This window comes from Ambystoma mexicanum, chromosome 14 (genome assembly GCF_040938575.1).
Source record: "Ambystoma mexicanum isolate Mex_15411 chromosome 14, UKY_AmexF1_1, whole genome shotgun sequence".
Taxonomy (NCBI): domain Eukaryota; kingdom Metazoa; phylum Chordata; class Amphibia; order Caudata; family Ambystomatidae; genus Ambystoma; species Ambystoma mexicanum.
Genome location: NC_090940.1, coordinates 545,327,488 through 545,350,373, shown reverse-complemented (window position 1 = coordinate 545,350,373; position 22,886 = coordinate 545,327,488). Strand labels below are relative to the sequence as shown.

General features: G+C 45.1%; 1 protein-coding gene across 1 annotated transcript in view; it reads left to right on the top strand.

The window, feature by feature from the left end:
* The window catches only part of TRIP11 (thyroid hormone receptor interactor 11), a 1,018,241-nt gene that overhangs the window by 674,996 nt on the left and 320,359 nt on the right, over positions 1 to 22,886 (top strand). Inside the window, exon 11 of the mRNA XM_069637842.1 lies at positions 19,528 to 22,539. Coding sequence (XP_069493943.1) covers positions 19,528 to 22,539 — 3,012 coding nt within the window. The remainder of the gene's footprint in view (positions 1 to 19,527; positions 22,540 to 22,886) is intronic.

Sequence of the window (22,886 nt, the reverse complement as noted above, 5' to 3'; positions counted from 1 at the left end):
AGGGAATTTCCTCAAAGAGGAGCTCTGGGAGACGCATTCGTAGTGGAGTGGAAGTTTCCACTGCTGTACGTGTTTCTCCCAATCCCCGTGATTCCTCAAGTAATCAGGAGGTTGAGAAAGTTCAGGAAAACCATGATCCTAATTGCCCCGGATTGGGCCAGGAGAACGTGGTACCCGGACCTTCTTGACATGTCCATCTGCCCTTCGGGTTCTCCATCCAGAGGTCAAGACACTCAACCTTCACGCATGGTTTCTGAGAGGTTGAGATACAAGGATTGGGATCTTCCGGATGACGTAATGGAAATCTTGCTTTCAGCCAGAAGACCAGCAACATAATCTTTGTACCGATGTCGCTGGAACAGGTTCAGTAACTGGAGCAAAGACAAGGATGTGGACCCTTTTCAGTGTGGCACCCCAATGGTGCTCTCTTTTCTACTTCATCTAGCTAATCTGGGGCTCCAGATAGGACCAATCAAAGGATACCTTGCTGCGCTGTCCATTTTCAAGCGCTCCTCGGAAGACGTTTCATATTTAAAAATCCTGTTAATTATTCAATTCTTAAAGGGGCTTACTAATGTATACCCTCCAGTACCTTTTCATGTACCAACTTGGGACTTAAATTTAGTATTAAAATTCTTGACTTGCATACCTTTTGAGCCTCTGTACTCATGTCCATTGAGGCTTTTGACTCTAAAAACTGTCCTCCTTCTGGCCCTATCATCAGCCCGCAGGGTTAGCAAACTTCAGGCTCTCTCATGCAAACCACCATATACTATTTTTATAAGGATAAGGTAGTCCTTAAAATTAAACCTTCAGTCTTGCCAAAAGTAGTCTCGGACTTCCATTTGTCACAAAAAATAGTACTACCAACCTTTTATCCTCCTCCTCATCTGGGCAAAGAAGAGGAGAGATTACACAGATTAGTTCCCAAGAGGGCTCTTAGTTTTTACATCTCAAGGATGGCTAAATTGAGACACGATGACCAACTATTTGTGGGTTATACTGGTCATAAATTAGGCTTATCTGTAACAAAACAGACAATTTCCCGCTGGATCATATTAGCCATAGTTGAATGCTACAGATTAGCGGGAAAAGAACCACCAGATGGGCTTTGTGCCCATTCTACAAGGGAAATGGCTACTTCTGCGGCTCTAAAGAGGGGAGTCCCAGCAGCAGATATTTGTGCAGCTGCAACCTGGAAAACAATGCATACTTTTGTTAAACATTATTGTTTGGATGCTGCCTCCTCTAACGAGGGTTTATTTGCCAAGGTAGTTCTGCATTTTGTCCACGAAAACTGAAATTAGTACTCCCACCTCCAAAAATTGATACTGCTATGGGAGCCTCTCACAAGATGAGGAATACGTGGGAGGACACAATCAATTGGAAGAATAAGTTACTTACCAACTGTAACGTTCTTTCGACTGGATGTTCCTCCCACGTATTCCTCATCGACCCTCCCATCCCACCCCACAGTTCAGTTTACGTTTTCTTACACTTTCCTCTAACGAAGAATGTATCGGTCATGGGACACGCCTGGGTGTTTCTCCTATATATATATATATTTCTGAGGCTTGTGGAATCTGCTTAGATCACATGCTGTGCATAGGCCGACATCTAGTGGAAGCTGCGGAGTATTACAGTTTGTTTTTCGAAGTCGAAAAATGGGCGTCGACACAGGGCGTGCCAGTAATACTATCCCTAGTGTGACGTCCCCTGTACCCATGATCCCTCACGCGTCTAGGATCCCCAGATTGTTTTTTTCCGCCATTCTGGTCGGAAGCACTTCATCGGAGTTCCCTGGCTTTGCCATATTTTCACTCTAAACTAATTCTAATTTGCCCCGTTTGGCCAACCTTTCGTCGATCAACATCTCGACGCCGAACCGGGGAGGAGATCAACGTCGAATACCCGACGGATTGGGCCTTGAGGCTTCCGCCTCGGCTCGGGCCTGGGCCGCTGGCCTCGGCCCTACAAGTAGGGAGAGTGGGGGTGGTACACTTCCACACTCGACACCTTATTACCTACACACACTTGCCCGCTGCCCACAGGCGCGTATGGAGGGTACGCCCTTTCAGTTTTGCCCCAAGTGTAATAAGAAATACCCTTGGGTAGAGCTATGGAGGCGGAGGGTACATTCAGCGACGGCAGCGACGCCGAACTTTCGGACGGCGAGGGCACCAAGGCGTCGAAGGACAGCCGAACGCACGTCCCCGGCCTCGGAAGGTCGTCCGTCCCGGCGACTATGGGGAAGTCCCCCGGCGACAAAAGCGTTACACATACACACGCTAAACACAAAAAATCCACCCGAGATTCGACGTCGTCGAAACCTCGGAAAGAGGCACAGAAGGAGCGGTCCGAAAGGACGTCCTCTGGGCGGTCCCGGTCGAGGTCGCCGCACGACGTCAGGCAAGCCTCCACACTTGCACAGAGTGCCTCGACCATTAATATCCCGGAAGATCAATCGTCCGGAGACGAACACGACTTCCACCCCCAGCCTGCACCCCAGGAAAAGGGTACATCACTTGGGAGTAAAGAGGGGCCAGTTTCGAAGGCTAGTTCGAAAGACAGGGATTCCACCTCCGATCCTCGACGCCAGGCGTCGAAAGATAAGGGAAAGGGGAAACACACTTCCACCCACGGGGAAGGGGGTAAACAGCAAAGGAAACAACCCTTGCAGTCCTCCACTACAAAAGAACTGACCAAGTCTTCTCAGGGCCAATCCATAGAAAGTCCCAGCAAGGTCACCCCAAGCTCAAAACTCTGGTCATGCGAGGACATTGACAGAGTAATGTCAAGGATGTCTTCCTTGGCGAATTTTTTCGAAAGACACCCTGAACAACTCCTAGCTTTAAACCCTCAGGAAGATTCTCCCTCAGGGTCAGGGGACCCTATCCCCTCAAATAAAAGACCCCGGGTCGAGACACCATTTAGGCCTTTAGACCCCATCGAGGTCCAACCCTATTCTTACCTCTTCCCTACAGACCAAGGAAACTCTTCCCTGATAGAAGGTCAGGAAATTGACACGCCAGAAGATCCTGCAGGATCAGATTATTACGGCGAAGACGAAGACGAGGATGAGCCAGAAAATAGCCCAGATATTTTCAGAATGGACTCACCAGTCGAAAGGGAAGCCCCAGTGTCTGACTCCCCAATAGATAATCAGCCCCTCCTGAATGAACTGCTCTTTCGGGCAGCTAACCACTTCCACATAGACACACAAGGTGTCCAGGAAGAAAGGGACTTTGCGGAAGAACTAATAGGGGAAAGGAAGCCAGTAGCCCAGACCATTCCCATCCTAAAATCTGTTCAACGCAGAATAGCACCATCCCTTGTCAACCCAAACCTGACAAGACCTGTAAATCCGAGAGTGGAGAAGCTGTTTAAAGCAGCCCAGTCGGACCCCCTATATATTAGAGGTCAACTTAAGCCAGACTCTCTAGTAGTAACCAACACCCGCAAAAGAGCTGGTACACCATTATCTTCCTCTGAGGCTCCCCCCGACAAAGAAAGTAAAAAACTTTATGGTTTTGGCAGGAAAGTAGCTTCCACGGCAGCCTACCAAGCCAGAATCGCGAATTCCACCACACTGTTGGCTAGCTACAACTGTCACCAGTGGGAAGAAGTGGCAGCACTAATAGACTCTGCTCCCGAACCCCTTAAAAGCCAGCTAGCTCGCATTTGTGCGGAAGGAAGGAACGTGTCAGGCTGCACTGTAAAAGCAACTCTGGACGCCGCTGACAATGCGGGTAGACTTATAGCAGAGGGGACTGCCATCAAAAGGCATGCTTGGTTGAGGCAGTCGGGATTCAAAGCAGAAACACAAGCTGCGCTCTTAGACAAACCAGTGGAAAGTGATCTCCTGTTTGGGAAGGCAGTCGAGGACGCTCTAAAAAACGCTAAGGAAGAATTCGACACCCTCAAATCCCTTGGCCAGTTAACTACCAAACCACCTAACCAAAGAGGGAATGGCAATTTTCGTCGCCCCCGCGGCCAAAATTCCAATAGAGGAAATAGCTACTCCCACACCCAGGGTACACAGTGGAACACCAGCTCACAACAGTCTACCCAGGCGTATGGTAGGGGTAGTAAAAGAGGACGTGGTAGAGGCAGAGGCAGCCCCAGTAAAGGAGGAGGCACGCCTCCACCAAAGCAGTGACGCTCAGTTCAGGGTCCCTTCCCATGCAACCCCAGTAGGGGGACGAATATCAAGTTTCACCCAGGCATGGGAAGGGATAACATCCGACAGATGGGTGCTGTCAACAGTATCCAATGGGTACTGCATAGAACTACTGCAACGTCCCCTAAACCATCCTCCAAGACAAAAAGTCCACTCTTTACAACATCAGAAGATCCTCCTCGAGGAGATCGCCATTCTGCTAGAAAAGGACGCGATAGAACTCGTCCCGGGACACCAGGTAAACAAGGGTATCTATTCAACTTACTTCCTTGTGCCAAAGAAAGATTTAACAATGCGTCCAGTTTTGGACTTACGGCCTGCCAACAAGTATGTCAAGCCCCAAAAATTCCGTATGACCACACTACAAGAGGTAATCCCACTCCTAAAAAAGGGGGATTACATGGCAACCTTGGATATGAAAGATGCCTATTTTCATATTTCCATGCTCCCGGCGCACAGAAAATACTTGCGCTTCAAGGTGGACAGTCGCCACTACCAATTCAAGGTACTGCCCTTCGGGATAGCTTCTGCACCAAGGGTATTCACCAAGGTACTGGCGGTGGCAGCTGCACACCTACGCAGGGAGGCAATCCCAGTGTACCCTTATCTGGACGACTGGCTCATAACGGGGGAAACCCCAGGAATCTGCAGGTCAAACATTCAGAGGACCATCGACCTCCTCCACGAATTAGGCTTCTCCATCAACGAGAAAAAGTCAAGTCTGGTGCCAAGCACCTCAAAACAGTTTCTAGGAGCTATCCTAGATACTCAGAAAGGATTGACCTTCCCTTCGGAAGAAAGAATTCGGAACATACTTCTGCAAATTCCGCATTATCAGTCAGGTCAACAGATAACAGTACGCAAAGCTATGCGGTTACTCGGCATGATGGCGTCATGCATTTACCTGGTCCCCCACGCGCGTCTGCGCATGCGTCCCATGCAGGAATGGTTGGCGAAACAGTGGTCTCAGGCAAGTGGTCAGTGGGACGATCTAGTGGTCGTTTCGCCAACACTCGTACAGAACCTACACTGGTGGACAAGAGAGAATCTCGCAAAGGGGAAACCCTTTTACGATCCCGAAGTACAGGCAGTGGTGACGACAGATGCATGCCTGACGGGGTGGGGAGCTCACCATCTCCACCACACAGCTCAGGGTCTCTGGTCTCACTCAGTAGCCAAGAACCACATCAATCTGCTAGAGCTTCTGGCAGTATTCCGAGCGCTGCAGGCGTTCGAGCCCCATCTACTAAACTTGTCGGTGCAGATCAGGACGGACAGCACGACAGCCATGTTCTATCTGAACAAGCAAGGAGGGACTCGTTCGCCAAATCTGTCCAAGCTTGCCCAGAAAATATGGATATGGGCACTCAGACGGAACATCTTCCTGTCATCGCAACATGTTCCAGGGGAGCTCAATTCCCTAGCGGATGCTCTAAGCAGAGACTCCCTCCCAGAAGAACACGAATGGGTCCTTCACAAAGACGTAGTAGAAGATCTCTTCTCTCAGTGGGGTTTCCCCACTATAGACCTATTCGCCACAAGCGAAAACAAACAATGCCCAGGATTTGCATCCAGGTTCCCACAACCGGACTCCCAGGGGAATGCCCTGTGGATGAACTGGTCAGGGATGTTTGCGTACGCTTTCCCACCAACTCCTCTCATCAGGAAGGTGGTGTACAAGATGAACAAGGAATCGATGACGCTCATCCTAGTTGCTCCCATGTGGGCGAGACAACCATGGTTTCCACACCTACGCAGGATGGCGGTATGCGAGCCCATCAGACTCCCAGCCTGGTACAACCTTCTGTCCCAGCAACAAGGTCAAACAGTGCATCAGGAACCCAACTCTATGAACCTAGCAGCATGGCTCCTGAAGTCATAGAGTTTGGACATCTCAAATTACCACAGAGGTGTATGGACATTCTAAAAGAGTCCAGGAAACCAAATACAAGGCACTGTTACTTTGACAAGTGGAAAAGATTCGTTATCTGGTGCCAGAGTAAACAAATCAACCCGGTTGATTGCACTCCTTCCAACGTTGTAACATACATGCTCCACCTGCTGGATGCAGGGTTGGTTTTTAACTCTCTGAAAGTACACCTGGCAGCCCTCTCAGCCTACACCACATCCCATAACAAGGTTTCGTGGTGGAAAGTACCAGTGGTTAAAGCCTTCATGGAAGGAGTAAAGAGACTTCACCCTCCTATCTCGAACCCACCGCCAGGATGGGATCTCAATGTGGTGCTATCTAAGCTCATGGGGCCCCCCTTCGAACCCATGCATAAAAGTAGTCTCAAACACCTGACTTATAAAACGGCCTTCTTAGTAGCCATTACCTCCATAAGAAGGGTCAGTGAAATTCAGGCTCTGTCAGTGCAAGATCCTTTCTTTACTATCCACAAGGACAAACTGGTTTTACGCACACACCCTAGATTCTCACCAAAATTCATATCCAAGTTCCATGTAAACCAGTCCATCGAGCTTCCGGCTTTCTTCCAAAACCCACAAAGCTCAGCTGAGGTACACCCTAGATGTGCGTAGGGCGGTCTTATACTATGTAAATAAAACCAGACCGCTAAGGAAAACAGATCAACTGTTTGTCTCCGTAGCTACAGGCAGAGAGGGGGATCGCGTCTCTAAGGGCGCTATCTCAAAGTGGATTATCAACTGTATACAGCTGTGTTACTCTCTTTCTGAAAAAACTCTGCCTTTTACGCCAAGGGCCCACTCTACCAGAGGCATTGGGGCCACTCTGGCTTTCATTGCAAATGTTCCCCTTGACACCATTTGCAAAGCAGCTACTTGGAGCTCTATTCACACTTTTACTCAGCATTACTGCATTGACACTCATTCCAAGGCAGATACACAAGTGGGACAAGCGGTTCTAAGACACCTGTTTGCTCATGACCCTTCTCACATCCCACCTCCTTCTTCTGGTACTGCTCGCTAATCTATGCACAGCATGTGATCTAAGCAGATTCCACAAGCCTCAGAAGGGATACATTACTCACCGTAATCGTATTTCTGATGCTTGTATCTGCTTAGATTCACATGCGACCCACCCTTCCTCCCCTCCGAGAGAAGGCGCATGGTTGCTTGTAGTCTTACCTTTCTGTCTATCTGCTTGGACTATCTGTACTCACGCTACTCCTCATGCTACCTCATGTCAGGAAAAACACAATCTGGGGATCCTAGACGCGTGAGGGATCATGGGTACAGGGGACGTCACACTAGGGATAGTATTACTGGCACGCCCTGTGTCGACGCCCATTTTTCGACTTCGAAAAACAAACTGTAATACTCCGCAGCTTCCACTAGATGTCGGCCTATGCACAGCATGTGAATCTAAGCAGATACAAGCATCAGAAATACGATTACGGTGAGTAATGTATCCCATATATCATCGAAAAAACAGAACTGAAGAAACGGGCGCCGCTCGAGCTATTTATACCATCGGTGACGTCGACAGAGTACGGAGTACGTCGAGGGACAATCGACGCCACGACCTCGAGCATAGCGCCCTCTGCCGAGAATTTTTTTCCGAAGCAGCGAAGCTGGAGATAATGATTTATCACAAGATGAGGAATACGTGGGAGGAACATCCAGTCGAAAGAACGTTAGTTGGTAAGTAACTTGTTCTTCTTGCTCCTCCGGTACTAAGCTGGATATCATGGACGCTCTAGAAATTAGCGCATAGAAAGCTCCTACTTCGTCAGGGGGAGAATCCCTGAGAGGAACCTCATCTGGCTCACCATCCACAGTGATGAAATTGTCACTCATCTGTTTAATAGGAATGAATGGGAGACAGTAACGCTCACCTGGTATCCACGGGGACCTCACTCGGCCTGTTCTGACCTCTTATGACCGCGAACCCTTCCCTGGAGGCTATTCGACTGGAGACAGGGCCTGAAACACAGGATTGGTAGAGTTTAACTCCCTATTGTCTCTGCATGCTTGAACCCCTTCTTCCCCGAGGTCCAACCCTTCCCTTTGATCCACAGCTCATCTTGTTTTCTTGGATAGTGTGCTCTCCTTCCTGCTTTCAGCGCAGGGGCGCGTTTATTGATGCAGGCTCGTTGCTGCCTAGATACTTCACTGGCAAGAGTTCGACAGGTAAGTATAATGAGTCTTTTGAACAGTTCTCTAACTTCGTTCCTTTCCTTCCTTAGATGATGGCCCGCGTCCGTGGATGGCGGTGTGCTGCCGAGATGAGTAGCGCTGAAGGTGAGTGAGAGCGCGATGCACCCCTTTCGTATTTGCATTGAACTGAGTTCTTTTTCTGTGTCTTTTATGTGCTGCAACGTTTTCAGCGTGGATGCCGGTTATGAAGAACAAATGCGGCGGGTAAGCGCGGTATGCGGCACCTCTAGATGTTTCCACGCTAACCTGGAGTGTCTTTTCCCTTTTGCAGATGGATGAGAAGTTCCGGAGACAGAGTTCCCCCAGAGCGGCTGGGATTCAGGTTAAGCGTTTGAAGCTCGTACAGTATTTAAAAATAAGCGAAGATTTGCAGAATGCTTACTAATGCCTTTTTTCCTGTTCTTTTCCCTTTTCCTTAGGAATAGGCGTGCCGGGATGGGAATGACACCGCCGATGATGCCCGCAGAACAGAAGGAGCGATGAATGATGGGCAGAAGCGCTGCAAGGGAAGGCTGTTCCTAACGGTGTTCTTGTTCTTGCAGGAGCTGAGCGCAGAAGAAAGATGCAGGCCTACTGGAGATCGATCCGAACACGGTGTGTCACGCTGCAGGTGCAGCAAACTCAAAATGTTTCTCAGCCTGGGTGTGGCTTAAATAGTCTCTGGGTATCCCAGGTGTCTCTGGCTGACACCCAAAAGACAAGACCCCACATGCAGTTCTAGGAACCGAAATATGTGGGGACATCCATCTTGCCCCCATCAATGCACTACAAGTCCAATCCCCAATTTTATCCTATGGTAGTGAGTGAGTCTGGTGCCACAAGCGCCAAGTCTGACTCCAAGTGGGTCTTTGGAGGGATGGAGAGGCCCTTGAGGGCCATGCAGGTGATCGTGGCCTGGCTCCAGCCTGACATCTTGGAGGGCTGGGGACATGAGGGGCAGGAATCATGACAGAGACGTACCCTCTTCAGGATCTGTGTCCTTTCTCCCTCATCCGTCAGTGACTCCGGTGCTGACTGATCCCTTTGCGGCCTGAGGGGGTGGGGGGAGGAATCTTGTACCCCTCTCTGGAGGGTCCTCGGGGCTCAGTCGGCATCCGCCTGCTGGGTTTGGCAACCAGTGTTCTTACTGGCAGTGCATGCAAGGTTGCCACCTGTGTTGTCAGTGTTAACAAAAGATCCAGTGGTAGGATCCTTTGAGGGAACGGTTGTTGATGCTGGACTGCTCCTGCAGACGACATGGGATTCCATTGGGGCAAAGGTCTTAGCGGGTGTACAACCCCCGCTGTCAGCAGGGGGTTGAAAGATGGTGGTCCAATAAGGCTTGCCTCACCCCCCGGTGGACTCCTCGGTGGCAGTGTCCTAAGGAAAGATGCGAAAGACTTGGTTCTTGGACCACAAGGCCATCTGGTAATAGAACCATCCCAGGTTCGTGGACAATCTGGCCGTGCTTCTGCTGTGTTGGTAGAGGTATCAGGGTCAACAGCTGTGGTGACAATCGTGTGGCAGGATTTTTGACTTGTCGACAGTGCTGTCGACAACTGTATGGTTGACGAAGCGCTCGTGGTCGATGCGCTTGTGGTTGTAGCGTCGAGGTTGAGGTCGACAACGGTCCTGTCATCTTGGTTGATGTCGGTCCTAGTGTCGATGGTCTTGTAGACGACGAAGTAGATGATTTTGTCGCTGACGATGTCGTAGATGGTTTTGTCGCCGATGATGGCAACAAGTTCGCACACTTAGCCGCCGGCTTCGCTGACGAGGAAGTTGCGTTCAATGTCTTTGGTGTAGATGACATGGAGTGCGACGAAGGCGGCTTCGTAGTAGACTGTGAGAAGGTTGGAGGGGAGAGCTCACCAGCCTTGGAGCTGGACCTCGAGGTTGATTCTTCCCTGGGGCGACGGAAAGGGCTTTGGTCTTTCTCCCACCCTGCCACTCCCTGGGTACCAACCTTCGTGGAGGCCCGGTCCTTGTGGGACGACCTCGAGTCATTGCCTAAGGCTTCCTTCTTCCCTTTTCCGCTTACGGCTTGGTCGTCGTGCGATCTGTACCTCTCGAGGTGGTTCGCGGGGCTGTCCTGCCTTGCCATAACGAGGCATGACTCTGTACCGAAGCACACTCTGAGGCCTTGACATGAACTTGCAGCCAAGCGACGAGACGCTGGTCATGGTCCTTCAGCGTCTTGGACAAGAAAGACTGGCAGATCTCACAGTCCTTAATTACATGTTTGGGGCGAAGATGAAGACAACAGAGGCATTCTTCGTGGTGATCCTCCACATAAATATTCTTTAGCCCACAACGGGCACACGCCCTGAACATGCACTTTCTCGTGGATTCCGCCATGAGGTAGGCCCAACTGCGTAGCTGACTTGTCTTCGACGTTTACCCGCAGCGGGAACCTTGGACGGAGGTCTTGTTGGCACTGTGTTGCTGGTCGTCGAACGATGTTGAAGCAAAAACGTATTCTTCATAGAAAATGCAAATTTATCGTATAGTGATTGTAGAAAATTGTAGAAGAAGATTTTAGAGGACTCCAACACTAACGTGCCGAAAAGAATCTGAAGATGGCCGACAGGGGAGGAGCTAAGGGAGTGTTTACTATTTACTATGGGCAGTATGACCCAAAACGATGACGATAGAGCACTAAAGTCACTGAAATTACAGTTTAATTTAAACTGCTCTATTTTACAGAGGATTGTCAGCCTGATGGGGAATATTCACAGTATGTGAATCTATGAAAGATACCAATGCTGGAGAACAGGAGTCAGGTAAGTAACTTGTTCTTTTTGCATTCTCTCGCCACATTTTACAGAAAGGGGCGGTCTGGGTGTCCAATAAGGACAGCAAGCCTCCCACTGGGAGTTGTTCCCTATCAGGCAAGGTGGAAGACAAAGGGGTGCAGAGTTTTGGACTTCTCCCTCGCTTCCTGCCTTTCCTGAAAATCTGGAGCCTGGGAGGGGAGTCCACAGGATTCCTGCCGAAGACAAAACAGACACCGGGGTCGTTGCCGCCTAGAATGGCAGGGGAAGACCTCAGAAACAGCAAGCACACAAAAGATGGTGAAAAAAGGAGCCCATTATTTTAGTAACATGGTGGCCCTCCTGCGCATTACTGGGGCTGAATTTCCAGCCCACGAGTAATAAAGACTAATAGTCATAAAGGTTAAACTACTGCCACCAGTCATTCATGTAAAACTTGCAATTGTAACAAAATGTTACCAGGTAAGTAAGAAAGGTGATACATGGTATCCCCCAACACTCCACATAAGGTGGGGTGTGCTGGCTCACTATGTAAAATGTGAAGGGGGGAGGAAAATCCCTCTTTACTACTTGCAAACTGTACTTCATCCAGGAGGATAGCTCAGAGGTGTTACTCACCACTCCGAAATAGGCCGAAGATGCGGAGGAGTGACCTTGGAGATGATGGTGGTACAAGAATCGATATTCAACCTTCCATCCCAGCTCACCTGAGTACAAGACCCAGGCTTCCTCAAAGAGGGGCTCTTTTCTACAATGTACCTCTCTGCTGTTTCAGTTGGGACAGACAGAGGTGTCAATTGAATAAAAGAGCGGGGAGAACACACACCGCCAATACCAATGCTGCAAAGGAATACAAAGATATTAGACAGTGTTGAAGTTAAGGCAAGTAATCAGAACAGTTGAATTAAATGGGAAACTACCTAGATAGGTATTGTAGTGGAGCTTCCCCGGTGTGGATCTACGAGGAATATAAAACAAAATGAGTGCGAATGGTCTAAAGAGCCTTTAAAGTATCAGTTCCAACTTATATATATATCGAATTGGAAGGAAACAACTAACCTGAATAAGGATATTTTGAGGAAAGGAATCCAGGACACAGAAGACAACGAAAGGAGAAAATAACAAACAGGAATGTTAGTATAGGGAAGTGGCCCCGGAGGGCACGAGGGTCGCACTAGTGCCGGGTTGGTGCAGTTTCAGCAGAGCGTTTATATGCACTTGAAGACAAGTTCACAGGATAGCACTCAATGTCCCAGAATCCAACAGGAGACAAATATCCAAACAAGTCGTGGAGAAAATAGTAGTAGAAATGAGAATTGCCAATTAAGTATGTACCTGAGCAAACATGTATCCAGAGTAGATGTAGAATAAGTTCCGGATAGTTGACAGCAAGTTCTCGGCTTTGGTTCCGTATGCAGAAGCGTCAACCTGGAATGAAGTACCGCAAGAGACAGAAGGGAGCCGGATCCAGTAACGTTCCGAGTCAAAAAGCCAGACGAGCATGACAAGAATAAAGGAGGAGACCAGCCAATCCAATAGCCAGGCAAGGGTCAAAACCAGGAGTAACGCTAATTAGCAGCAACGAGCCCCTTGGAAGACGGTGGTTTTATAGCCGTAAGGGGGCATGTCTTGTCGTACGTCTTCCACGTACAAGACGTGTCATCTGACCCGGAGTCTGTCGTAGTTTGACTGTATCTGGTCTATAGAGGAGCTTGTAAAGAAGTCGTATTCTGTAAGGAGGCCCGCGGGGAAGCCTGAAGTGCAACAAGAGGGAACGTGCTCGCCTTGGAAGCAAGACGACAAAGCGACACAGATTTGATCCCGGGTCCGTGCTTAGAAACCTCTGGGTATTATGCGCGTTATAAATAACCTATCATATCATACTTGAAAGAGAAATGAACAGGGGAGCCCATAGGAGAATCCCAGCCTAAGCCCAAAAGTTGTAGGAAACTATAACTTCAACCATACACTGTGGAGAGACATACAAATGTCACCCATAAAAAGAGTAGGAGACTAGGTGAGAGGAGAACAAGATTCCCCTTCATCTAGGGACAAGGTAAAATAGTTGCCTAGTCAAAGCAAAAAAGTTCTGGGGTTGACCCAAGTCAGGAAGATATATCAATATGAACCTCAAAACTCTATACTCTGAGAGATTGGCACACTCCACCTTCAATGGAGTGCCAAAGGGATACCCTTCTCGCTACTCCTGTTACTTTTTAGTCACATAGACAATCTCCTAGTTATCGCTGGTGGCAGTGGACATGTTCTACCAAGTATTGTTTAATGTTTATACCACAGGCTACGTCCATAGCCTTGGTAGTGCACGATAGGGGCACCCAGGTACCAACTTAGGCACTCCCTTTTTTTTGCCATAACTAGCGTGGTTGTTTTTGTTAGCCCTTCTACCATGCTGGGAGGGGTAGGTCAGTGTGTGTGTTTTGACTTTGGCCGGAACCTTTGGGTATCCTCGCCTAGGTTCCAGAGAATCTGGGCAGGCAGGAAGTGGCAGAGGAGTTTTCCACCCTCCTGTCCTTTGTCTGCCAGAGTGCTTGAATAGGACCAGCTGCCACACACAGGGGGTCTGGCTGTCCTGATTGGACAGCCTAAAGCCCCTTTGCTGAACCGGTAAGGCCACTCCAGAGATCTGATCCAACTTGCCCAGCCCCCCTCATAAGAGTATGGGAATGCAGGAAGCGAAGAGGATTGACCTGGCTATCCATGTCCTTTGTTGGTGTTGCACGAAAGGCGCCTAAACCGCAGTGAACCAAGAAGTTGCTGAAGTCGTGCCACATGAGATTGCTGCTGAGGGACCCCGTCCATTGTCCTGCCTTCAGTCGTCAGACCAAAGAATCCGGAGGACGGGTTCAGAGCTGCAACATTGCGGAGCATCCAGCACGAACATTTTCTTCTAACCTAAGGTACTGTGGGGGAAAAAAGGTATCACTTACCTAATTCCAAGAAGTCACTCCAGAGCGTTGGAGTGCACCTAGAGTTGTCCAGGGTCACCACCTCTTACTTCTGACTCAAGCCGCTGCGTGTGTCCCTTTATTGGGACTTTTTACAGGTCTTCCTTGTTAGTTGTTTACTTGCTGCTTCTATAACCCTAGAGACTGGAAGAAATCCTCTGGAACTCTGTGTTCTGCAGCTTGTCAAGACTTTGAACCCTCTCCGAACTGCCATTTGCTAGGGGTGTGTTTTTGGACTTAAAAGACTTGCTGTGCGAAGAAACCCTATCTAAAACCTTGAACCAGGCTAATGTTACACTAATCATTTTCCTCCCTTAAAGTGACTTTACTGTATGTGTTTGCAGAGTAAATGTATTACCGTATGAACTGTTAAAAACCAGAGGTGCACGTGATAACAAATAATACGATAAACTTGTCTTTTCCCGTTCTAACGTTGCAACAAATGTAACTGCAAACAAACACAAAAGTGAAAGTGTCCTTTGAAGTATATTCCCAAGTATTCCGAAGTGTTCTACTCTAAACATCTAAAGTATTTAAAGTGATTGTGGTGTACATATATATATATATATATATATATATATATATATATATATATATATATATATATATATATATATATATATAAATTATAAGTGTACGTTTCGTTGATGTGCTGGTCTAGCTAAGGTTCAGTCTACTTAGCTACAGCCCACATCTTCCTCTTAAGATAAGCCTGACTGCTCTGCCACTCTACAAAGGTCCTGAGTTAGTACAGACTGATAATAAGAGTTGGAGATCTACAAACCACTGGGATAGCTTACTACAGTCTTACTACCAGTAGAACATTAGGAATACTCCCCTAACAGAGTCTTCTTCTGCCGACATCGGTGGGGAAAGTCCTGCTCACTCTTTTTTCTTTCTGCCGACATCGGTGGGGAAAGTCCTGCTCACTCTTTTTTCTTTGACAGGCTCCCATGGGGAAGCCCGCCGAAAGGCGCCAGTCTCTCTGGGAGGACAGGAAGCTGGGAGGACACTGAAACTCCACTGGTCTTTGTCCTCCAGTGTGCCTGCTTGGATCCAGTTCTAAATGGGTGCCTGGCTGGCCCCCACCACATCCTTCAGGCGGCCTACCTAGCCCCCCCTGAACACTTTGATTCCATTACTTGCTACGAAAAAATATATCTTCTGTGAACGTGGTCACTGATCCCCCAATGTCCCCATCTGACATTTGAGACATTAATTTCCCAGATAGGGCTGGACTTCTAAAGTTGAGGTCTACACAAAGTTTTTAACCTCCTAGCATTGCTATTTAGTAAACGTTGGTTGATGAATGATTTGCTTTTGTGAAGCTACTCTTAATACTTTCCTGTTTATCATCTAATGGTCTACAATTGAATTGAGTATTGCAACTGCAAATGTCCTACAGTATGTATGTATGTATGTATGTATAAAACCTTCCTTACCTGATAATATCAGGACCCTCTTAGATATTTTAAATTTGTCATCTTCAGGATCAGATGATTTACTCTTTATATTTCTAGACACTGAGAAGGCATTTGATAGTGTGAATTGGGCTTTCTTAAATTTTACTTTGGCAAAGATGGGTTTTGGACCCTTGTTCATAAATGCTGTTGGGGCCTTACAGTCGGGTATCAGTGCCAGGGTCTGGGTAAATGGGGTTCTTTCAACTTTTTTTTAGATTATTTAAAGGTACGCATCGGGGATGTCCCTTATCTGTTTAATTTAGCTCTTGAACCGTTTTTTATATATATTCGACAGTCTTACTGTCTATCAGGCTTTAAAAATTGGAGAGATTGAAGTTAAGATTCTGGTTTATGGAGATGATGTAACAATTGTTCTTGATAATCCTGAAGTAGGGGGTGGCATTTTAAGGAATATGATTACTGAGTTTGGTAGACTCTCAGGTTACAAAATTAATTGGGAGAAGATTGTGTTCCCGGCACGGGATACTCCGGTGCGTAGACAGTTATTAGATTGGAATTGTAAGTGGGATAATTATCAGGTGAAATATTCATGGGTATTTTTGTCTAGGGATATGAAAGGAATGGCTGGGTTCAATATTGATAAGGTTTTAGAAAACATAAGGAGTATTGTCCATAAATGGAACAGTCCCGTTATCCATCTGGGCAAGGGTCAATGCTATCAAAATGGTGCTCTTACCTAAAGTTCTATATATTGTTCAGTTTCTACCTTTAAAATTCACAAAAAAAAGTTCTGGGTCATGTAGATCATGTTTTTCAGGAGTTCTTATGGGGTGTTGGGAAAAGACTGAGGATACCTCGATATTTGATGATTAGAAGTGTACATGATGGGGGTTTTGGTTATCCTATCATTGAAAATTACTACAAAAGTTTTTTGATTAAAAAGTAAATCTTCTATTTTTCGATGAATGATTCAGGGGTTCCAATATGGGCTCAGCTAGAAGAGTTTAAAATGAGACCCTTCCAAATTGAATCTTTATACTCACTTGGTAAATTACCTAGATCGGTCAGTAAATTACAGACTATACTTGCTACCAAAGATGCAGTCAAATCAAGCATTGTAGGTGGGGGACAGGGACTATATTTATATGAGGAGGGCTCAATTTGGCAGAATCCAGGGTTATAGATTGATAATAAGATGATATGTTGGAAACATTGGATGAATAAAGGTATATTGCTTATAAGGGATGTCTGGGGTGAGGAGGGTATGTTATAGTTTGCGCTTCTGAAGGGGAAGTTTGCACTCCATAACAGGGAACTGAGGAGATATAACTTGTTGAAAGGTTTGATATCTGAGAGATTATTAATGCTTGATGAACCTTTGTTACTAAGACCGGAAAGGTGTAGCTTTCTTGTAGTTGCTCCTTGTGTAGTGCCAAGTTATTTAAATCTGTTCCCGGAAGAGGAAAAGATCAGATTTTCATGGAATAGTTACGTCTTGCGTGGTGTGATGAATTAGGTGGGGAAATTACGATTAATGATTGGGAAAGTTTATGGAAAGTCCCAGTTAGGATGAAGATTGATCTGAATCTACGGTATATTCAGCAGAGGATTCTGGGGCGTCTTTTTTTGGACCCCGGTTAGAATGCACAGATTTGGTTTAAGAGAGGATAGTAAATGCTGGAGTTGCTCTAAGGAAGAAGGCACTATGCTTCACATGTTATGGGATTGTTTAAGGGTTAGGGGTTTTTGGAGTGATATTTTAGATAGAGTTGACTTGGTTTGGAACATATCCTTTCCTAGGACACCGTTATCAGTACTTTTGAAATCACCAATTGGCAGGCGTCATCTGAGTTATGCGACTCTATGTTGGGTTACTAAAGTGTTTCTGGTGGCGACACAGCACATTTTGCGCCACTGGAAGATGAGGAAAAAGCCATGTATTGATGAATGGTTATTACAGGTGCAGTTGCTCTCACAGTTTGAAAAGATTAAATATTGTGCTTTAAATAGAGAAGAATTTTATAAGGGGCAGTGGAATGCTTTTAATGAGCTCTATGCTTGAAATGAGTGTTAACAGGTTCCGATTTGTTTTACAATCATCTTTAGAGTGGTTCATTTGATGAGGTGATTTTGTGTTTGTCTTGTTTTGTGTGGAATTTTGTTTTGTTTTTTATATATCATATTTTTCACTTCTTTTTTTTACTCTGTGCCATTTTAAAGTATGATAAATGTTAAAAGGAATATTTGGATAATTTCACTTATTGATTCTGTTCTATTTGTACCAACTTGCTTAATGTTGTAATGTTTAATGTATGTTCATAATGCTTTTCATATATGTGGTATTGGAATGAGGTATTTCTTTTAAAAAATTTAAATAAAGTTGTTAAAAAAAAGAAAAGTGATATTAACATAGTCTTAGTGTACATAGTAAATAACTACATTTTTAAATAACTGCACTGTGTAAGTGTTTCCTTGACGGTCAGTATGTTCAAAATGTCTTTGTGAGTACACCTAGAGCCCTTCTCCCTCCTAGACTAAGCTTGGCTGCTCGACCATGGCTATCAAACCTTTTGGGAAGTTCAGGCCAAACCTAAAAGTTAGAGCCCTGTACTCATAAGAGAGTCTTCTAAAGCCCTACCACAGGTGGACTTTAGTAACCCTAACACCTGCTCATTGTAAATGGGCAGCAGGTGGTAATGGTCTACATGGATAAACCAAAATCTATTTGAAGGGCAATTCACTTTTTTGTGAGTTTTGGAATAGTTTAAAAAGGATATAATATCAGCCAGGCTGGCGTAGCAAAATGAAAAGGCAGTGCATACAACAATGAAATGAGCTAGTGAGCAAGCAGCTACTTTCAAAACCAAAAGCACACTCAACAAGCACAACAGGAGCTACCTTGTTTTTCTAGCAAATGTATCACTGACACAACATAAGTCGCAAAATGGTATTTCGTGTGATTTAACAATACCTACAAAACATTGCATGGGTTAAATTTTTTTTTTCCTCCCGCTATCCAGCACTTTCTTCACATATTCTAGGGCTAAAGTTTGGTTATATAATTATGCACATACTCCAATATCGTCGCAGGGCTCTTTGGTTGGAACATTGTTTACCAGGGCGATGTTTTGTAGATCAGTGTTATCATGTCGAACTCTCAACAAGGGCAACAGAAACTGCACACTTTTCCCGAAAATGTACTACTGGCACCATATGCATGGATGCAACATGGGGGGCTGATGCCTTCATTCCCAGATCCCTGCTGTATAGATACAGCCGAAAGCAGACTCTTAATTGGGATAGGCAATGCTGAAAATTGTGTTTAATAATGTACATACCAAACAACCTTCACCAGGAGGAAATAGTGCCTGCTAATCTATGCACAGTATGTGAACCTAAAACAGATTAACAAAGTGCAAAAGACAAAACATTATTTGGCAGTACGTTTCTTTTTGCAGATTAATCTGTTTCAGAGTCAGATGTACCTCTTTGAAGAGAACAGAGTAAAAAGGAAAAAAAGATGTTCAATGAATTTAAATATATCAGAGGTTTGCAGTGTGTGAACATATGCCATAGTTGGTTATATACCATAAAGTTTGCAGGGAAGAATCCTATGTACAAATAAAATGTATGATATGTTGAGTTGCAAGTAAAATAAGCTGTTTTTAGATTACATGAAGGTGAAAATAAACAATCAACTGCGGATATCATATAGTAGGGACATTGTGGTAGCATAAGCATGGCATACATTGACCCTCCTATGGCAACAACCCAGCTGATGCTAAGTTTGATGAACATGTTGTAATACCCGTGGGTCAGCCGCTAGATGATAGACTCCCAAATAAACACAAGCTGCAAAAAGGCTTTTACTGGTAAGTAACAATGTTCTCATTTTTCTTTCTTGAATAGGAACAATCCTTAGCATTAATTGGGTTGATGTATGATTGTCGTAATTTCATTTTGTTTTCAAAATCACTTATGTTCTGGAAATGTGTAGAAGTTGGAGTATAAGCAGACTTTTTTCACTTTAAAATATTTAATGAATACTTCTTTATATATTTCAGCATATGATCGCGATCAAAGATCAGCTAGCAAAACAGCGAAATGAAGCAGAAGTTGCAATCAGTCAAGTGAAAGAGGAATTAAAGATCGAACGAATGCGCATTGTGAAAGTTGAAGCGGAAAAGAGTAAAGAAATGGAAGAGCAAAAAGAAAGGTTGAGCCAGAGTGCGTATGCTTTAAATGATTTGCACATGATTAAGCAGCAGCTGCAGGATAACATTAAAGACCTAACCGAACAGCTGAAAAAATCACACACCTCCAATAGTGAAACTAGAAAGGAAATCTCTGAGCTTAAGAGAAATTTGAAGCAAGCAGAAGATGAACTGCAGATAGCAAAGAATACATTGGCAAATGAAGTCAACCAAAACGCTTCCCCCAGTCCTGAGTGTGTGTTGCTTAAAGAAAAAGATGCACAAATTGCAAAACTATATAACGATATCTCTGAACATATACATCAAAATAATGAGCTGGAGAAAGCTGTGTGTGATCTGAAAATGGAGAATGAGATGCTGCTTTCCTCACAGGAGGAGGCTAAGCAACAACTGCTGGAGGTTCTCGGATCTAACACATCGACACTGGAGAAAGATACAATGCTGGAAGCTTTGCAAATGGAAAAGGGGCAGCTGAAAGTGGAATTGAGTCAAGTGGAGAGTAAGTTGTTGGACCAAGCTCACCAGTATCAACAAACCATTGAAGACCTGTCAAGGGCTCGTAGTATGGACACCACAGCCTTGCAATCAGAACATGAGCGTCTTATTAAGCTCAATCAAGAAAAAGACTTCAGGATTGCAGAAATCCAAAGGCACATGGAGCAGATTGAAGTTGACCATGGCGAGACAAAGGAGATGCTTGCCACAAGTCTAGCTGGGCAGCAACAGTTAACTCAGCTATTAAAAGAAAAAGAGACCTTTGTTGAAGAGTGCCGAGAAAAAACTAAAGAGTTGCAGGGAGAACTTGAAAAGCATATGCTGATCTCAAAGGAGTGTGAGAGTCTAAAGCACAATTTGGAGGAAAGGGAGAGAATGCTTTCATTTATGAAGGAAGAAACTAATCATCTGAAGGAAGAACTAGAACGTTTGAAGGATCAACAAAGTAGATCTCATATGGTGGCTGAGCCAAAGACTCTGGATATCATCACTGAACTCGAAAATGAAATAGCACAGTTGAGTATAGCAAAGAATAGTTGTGAAGAGCAGCTGAAGCTTCAGAAGAAGACCGTAGAAGACCAAAATCACAACATCCTTCAACTCCAGGTGTCCTTGCAAGAACAGAGGAAGGAGTTGGATGAGACTAAATCTCAACATGAGAAAATGCACCTTGCCTACGAAAAGCTCTTTTCAGAAAAAGATGATGAAATAGACAATCTCCAGAAAACAATTGAGCTTGTTAAAAATCAAATGCAGAGAGAACAAGTCATTCCTACAGATCCATCTGTCATTTTTCAAGACACCAAATCGCAGGCAGTTAATGCAGAAAGTGGCAATGAGAAGCATGATTTTTCAAAAGTTGAGATTGAAAAATTAGTGAATGGCATCAAAGAGAAAGAAATGGAGATCAAACATTTGAATGAAAAGAACCTGACTTTGACAATGCAGATTGACCAGTTGTCCAAACACGAAGTTGGTAAACTCACTCAAATAATTCAGCAGAAAGACTTGGAGATACAAACGCTACATGCAAGAGTGTCTTCGGTCTCTTACATGCAAGATGTTGTCTACTTACAGCAGCAACTACAAGCCTATGCAATGGAGCGAGAGCAAGTGTTAGCAGTTTTGAGTGAAAAGACAAGGGAAAACAGTCAGTTGAAAACAGAGTACCATAAAATCATGGACATCGTTGCTTCCAAAGAAGCAGCTCTAATGAGGCTTCAAGAAGAGAACCAGCTGTTCTCCAATAAGATTGAGGGGAGCACTCAGGAAATGTTTAGAGAAACTATTCAGAATTTGTCTAGGATAATTCGAGAGAAAGACATTGAGATAGATGCCTTGAGTCAAAAATGCCAAACCCTATTGACTGTCCTGCAGACATCAAGCATAGGTAATGGGAGTGACTCTGGTAGTGTGAATAGTAACCAGTTTGAGGAGCTGCTTCAGGAGCGTGATAAACTCAAACAGCAAGTTAAAAAAATGGAGGAGTGGAAGCAACAGGTGATGACCACTGTACAGAATATGCAGCACGAATCTGCGCACCTTCAAGAAGAGCTGCATAGAATTCATGGGCAAGTCTCCATTGACAGTGATTCCAATTCCAAGTTACAGATGGACTTCAACAGTTTGATTCAGGGCTATGAGCAGAATGAGTCCAAACTAAAAATTCTGAGCCAAGAATTGAACCAAGTGCAGCACAGAATAGGCAAACTTCATAGCACCAAGGACATTCTACTGGAAAAACTTGAACTGCAGCTGCCACCTGAGTCCGCTGTCGCTGTTGCCTCCAAAGAAATGGCCAAAGATGCCTTTGGTGAAAGGCAGAGTGATCAGACCCAAAGACTGGAGCATGAATGTGGGCAGTTGAAAAACCTATTGCAAGAAAAAGATGCCACTATTAGAACGCTCCAGGAAAATAATCAACGGTTATCTGACTCGATAGTCACATCCTCTGGACTTGATAGAAAGGGAAAAGAGGAGAGTGCTTCAGAGGTCAAACAAATGAAGGAGAAACGGGAGGTGTTGCAGAAGTCTCTCAGGGAGAAGGACCTTTTAATTAAATCTAGGAGTGATAAATTGGATTCTGTAAGTGAAAGGCTACAAAGCAAAGAGAATGAAAATGAACTTTTAAAGCAGGCAGTCACTAACTTGAAAGAGAGAACTATGATTTTAGAAATGGATATCATGAAACTGAAGGAAGAAAATGACAATATAGTGACTAAAAGCAGAGAGAAGGAAACAGAATTCCGAGCACTACAGGAAACCAATATGCAGTTTTCAATGATGTTGCGAGAGAAAGAATTTGAATCGCATTCAATGAAAGAAAAGGCTTCTGCTCTTGAACAGTTGCTGAAAGAAAAAGAACAGGTATTTATTTTTCTTTTCTGATGCGCATAAATTGACAGCTCGATGTACACATCTTTCTTGGTGCAAACTGTATATTTGTAGGAAGGATAAAGTGGCTGTGTAACAATGATGGTGCTTGGGTGAATGAGATGTCAGAACTCCACTTCAAGAACATATACATTAATATGTACTACATAACAGATAAATACATTGATAAGTGGTAAGTATATAGCATAGAGTACATGGACATCGGATAAGTATTCCCATCCAAGTATGTGCTTGAAATGTGCAGGGAGAATATATTATGAATATTCAAGTCATACTGTCATTGGACATGACAGCACAGTAAGCATCACACTCCTCCATAT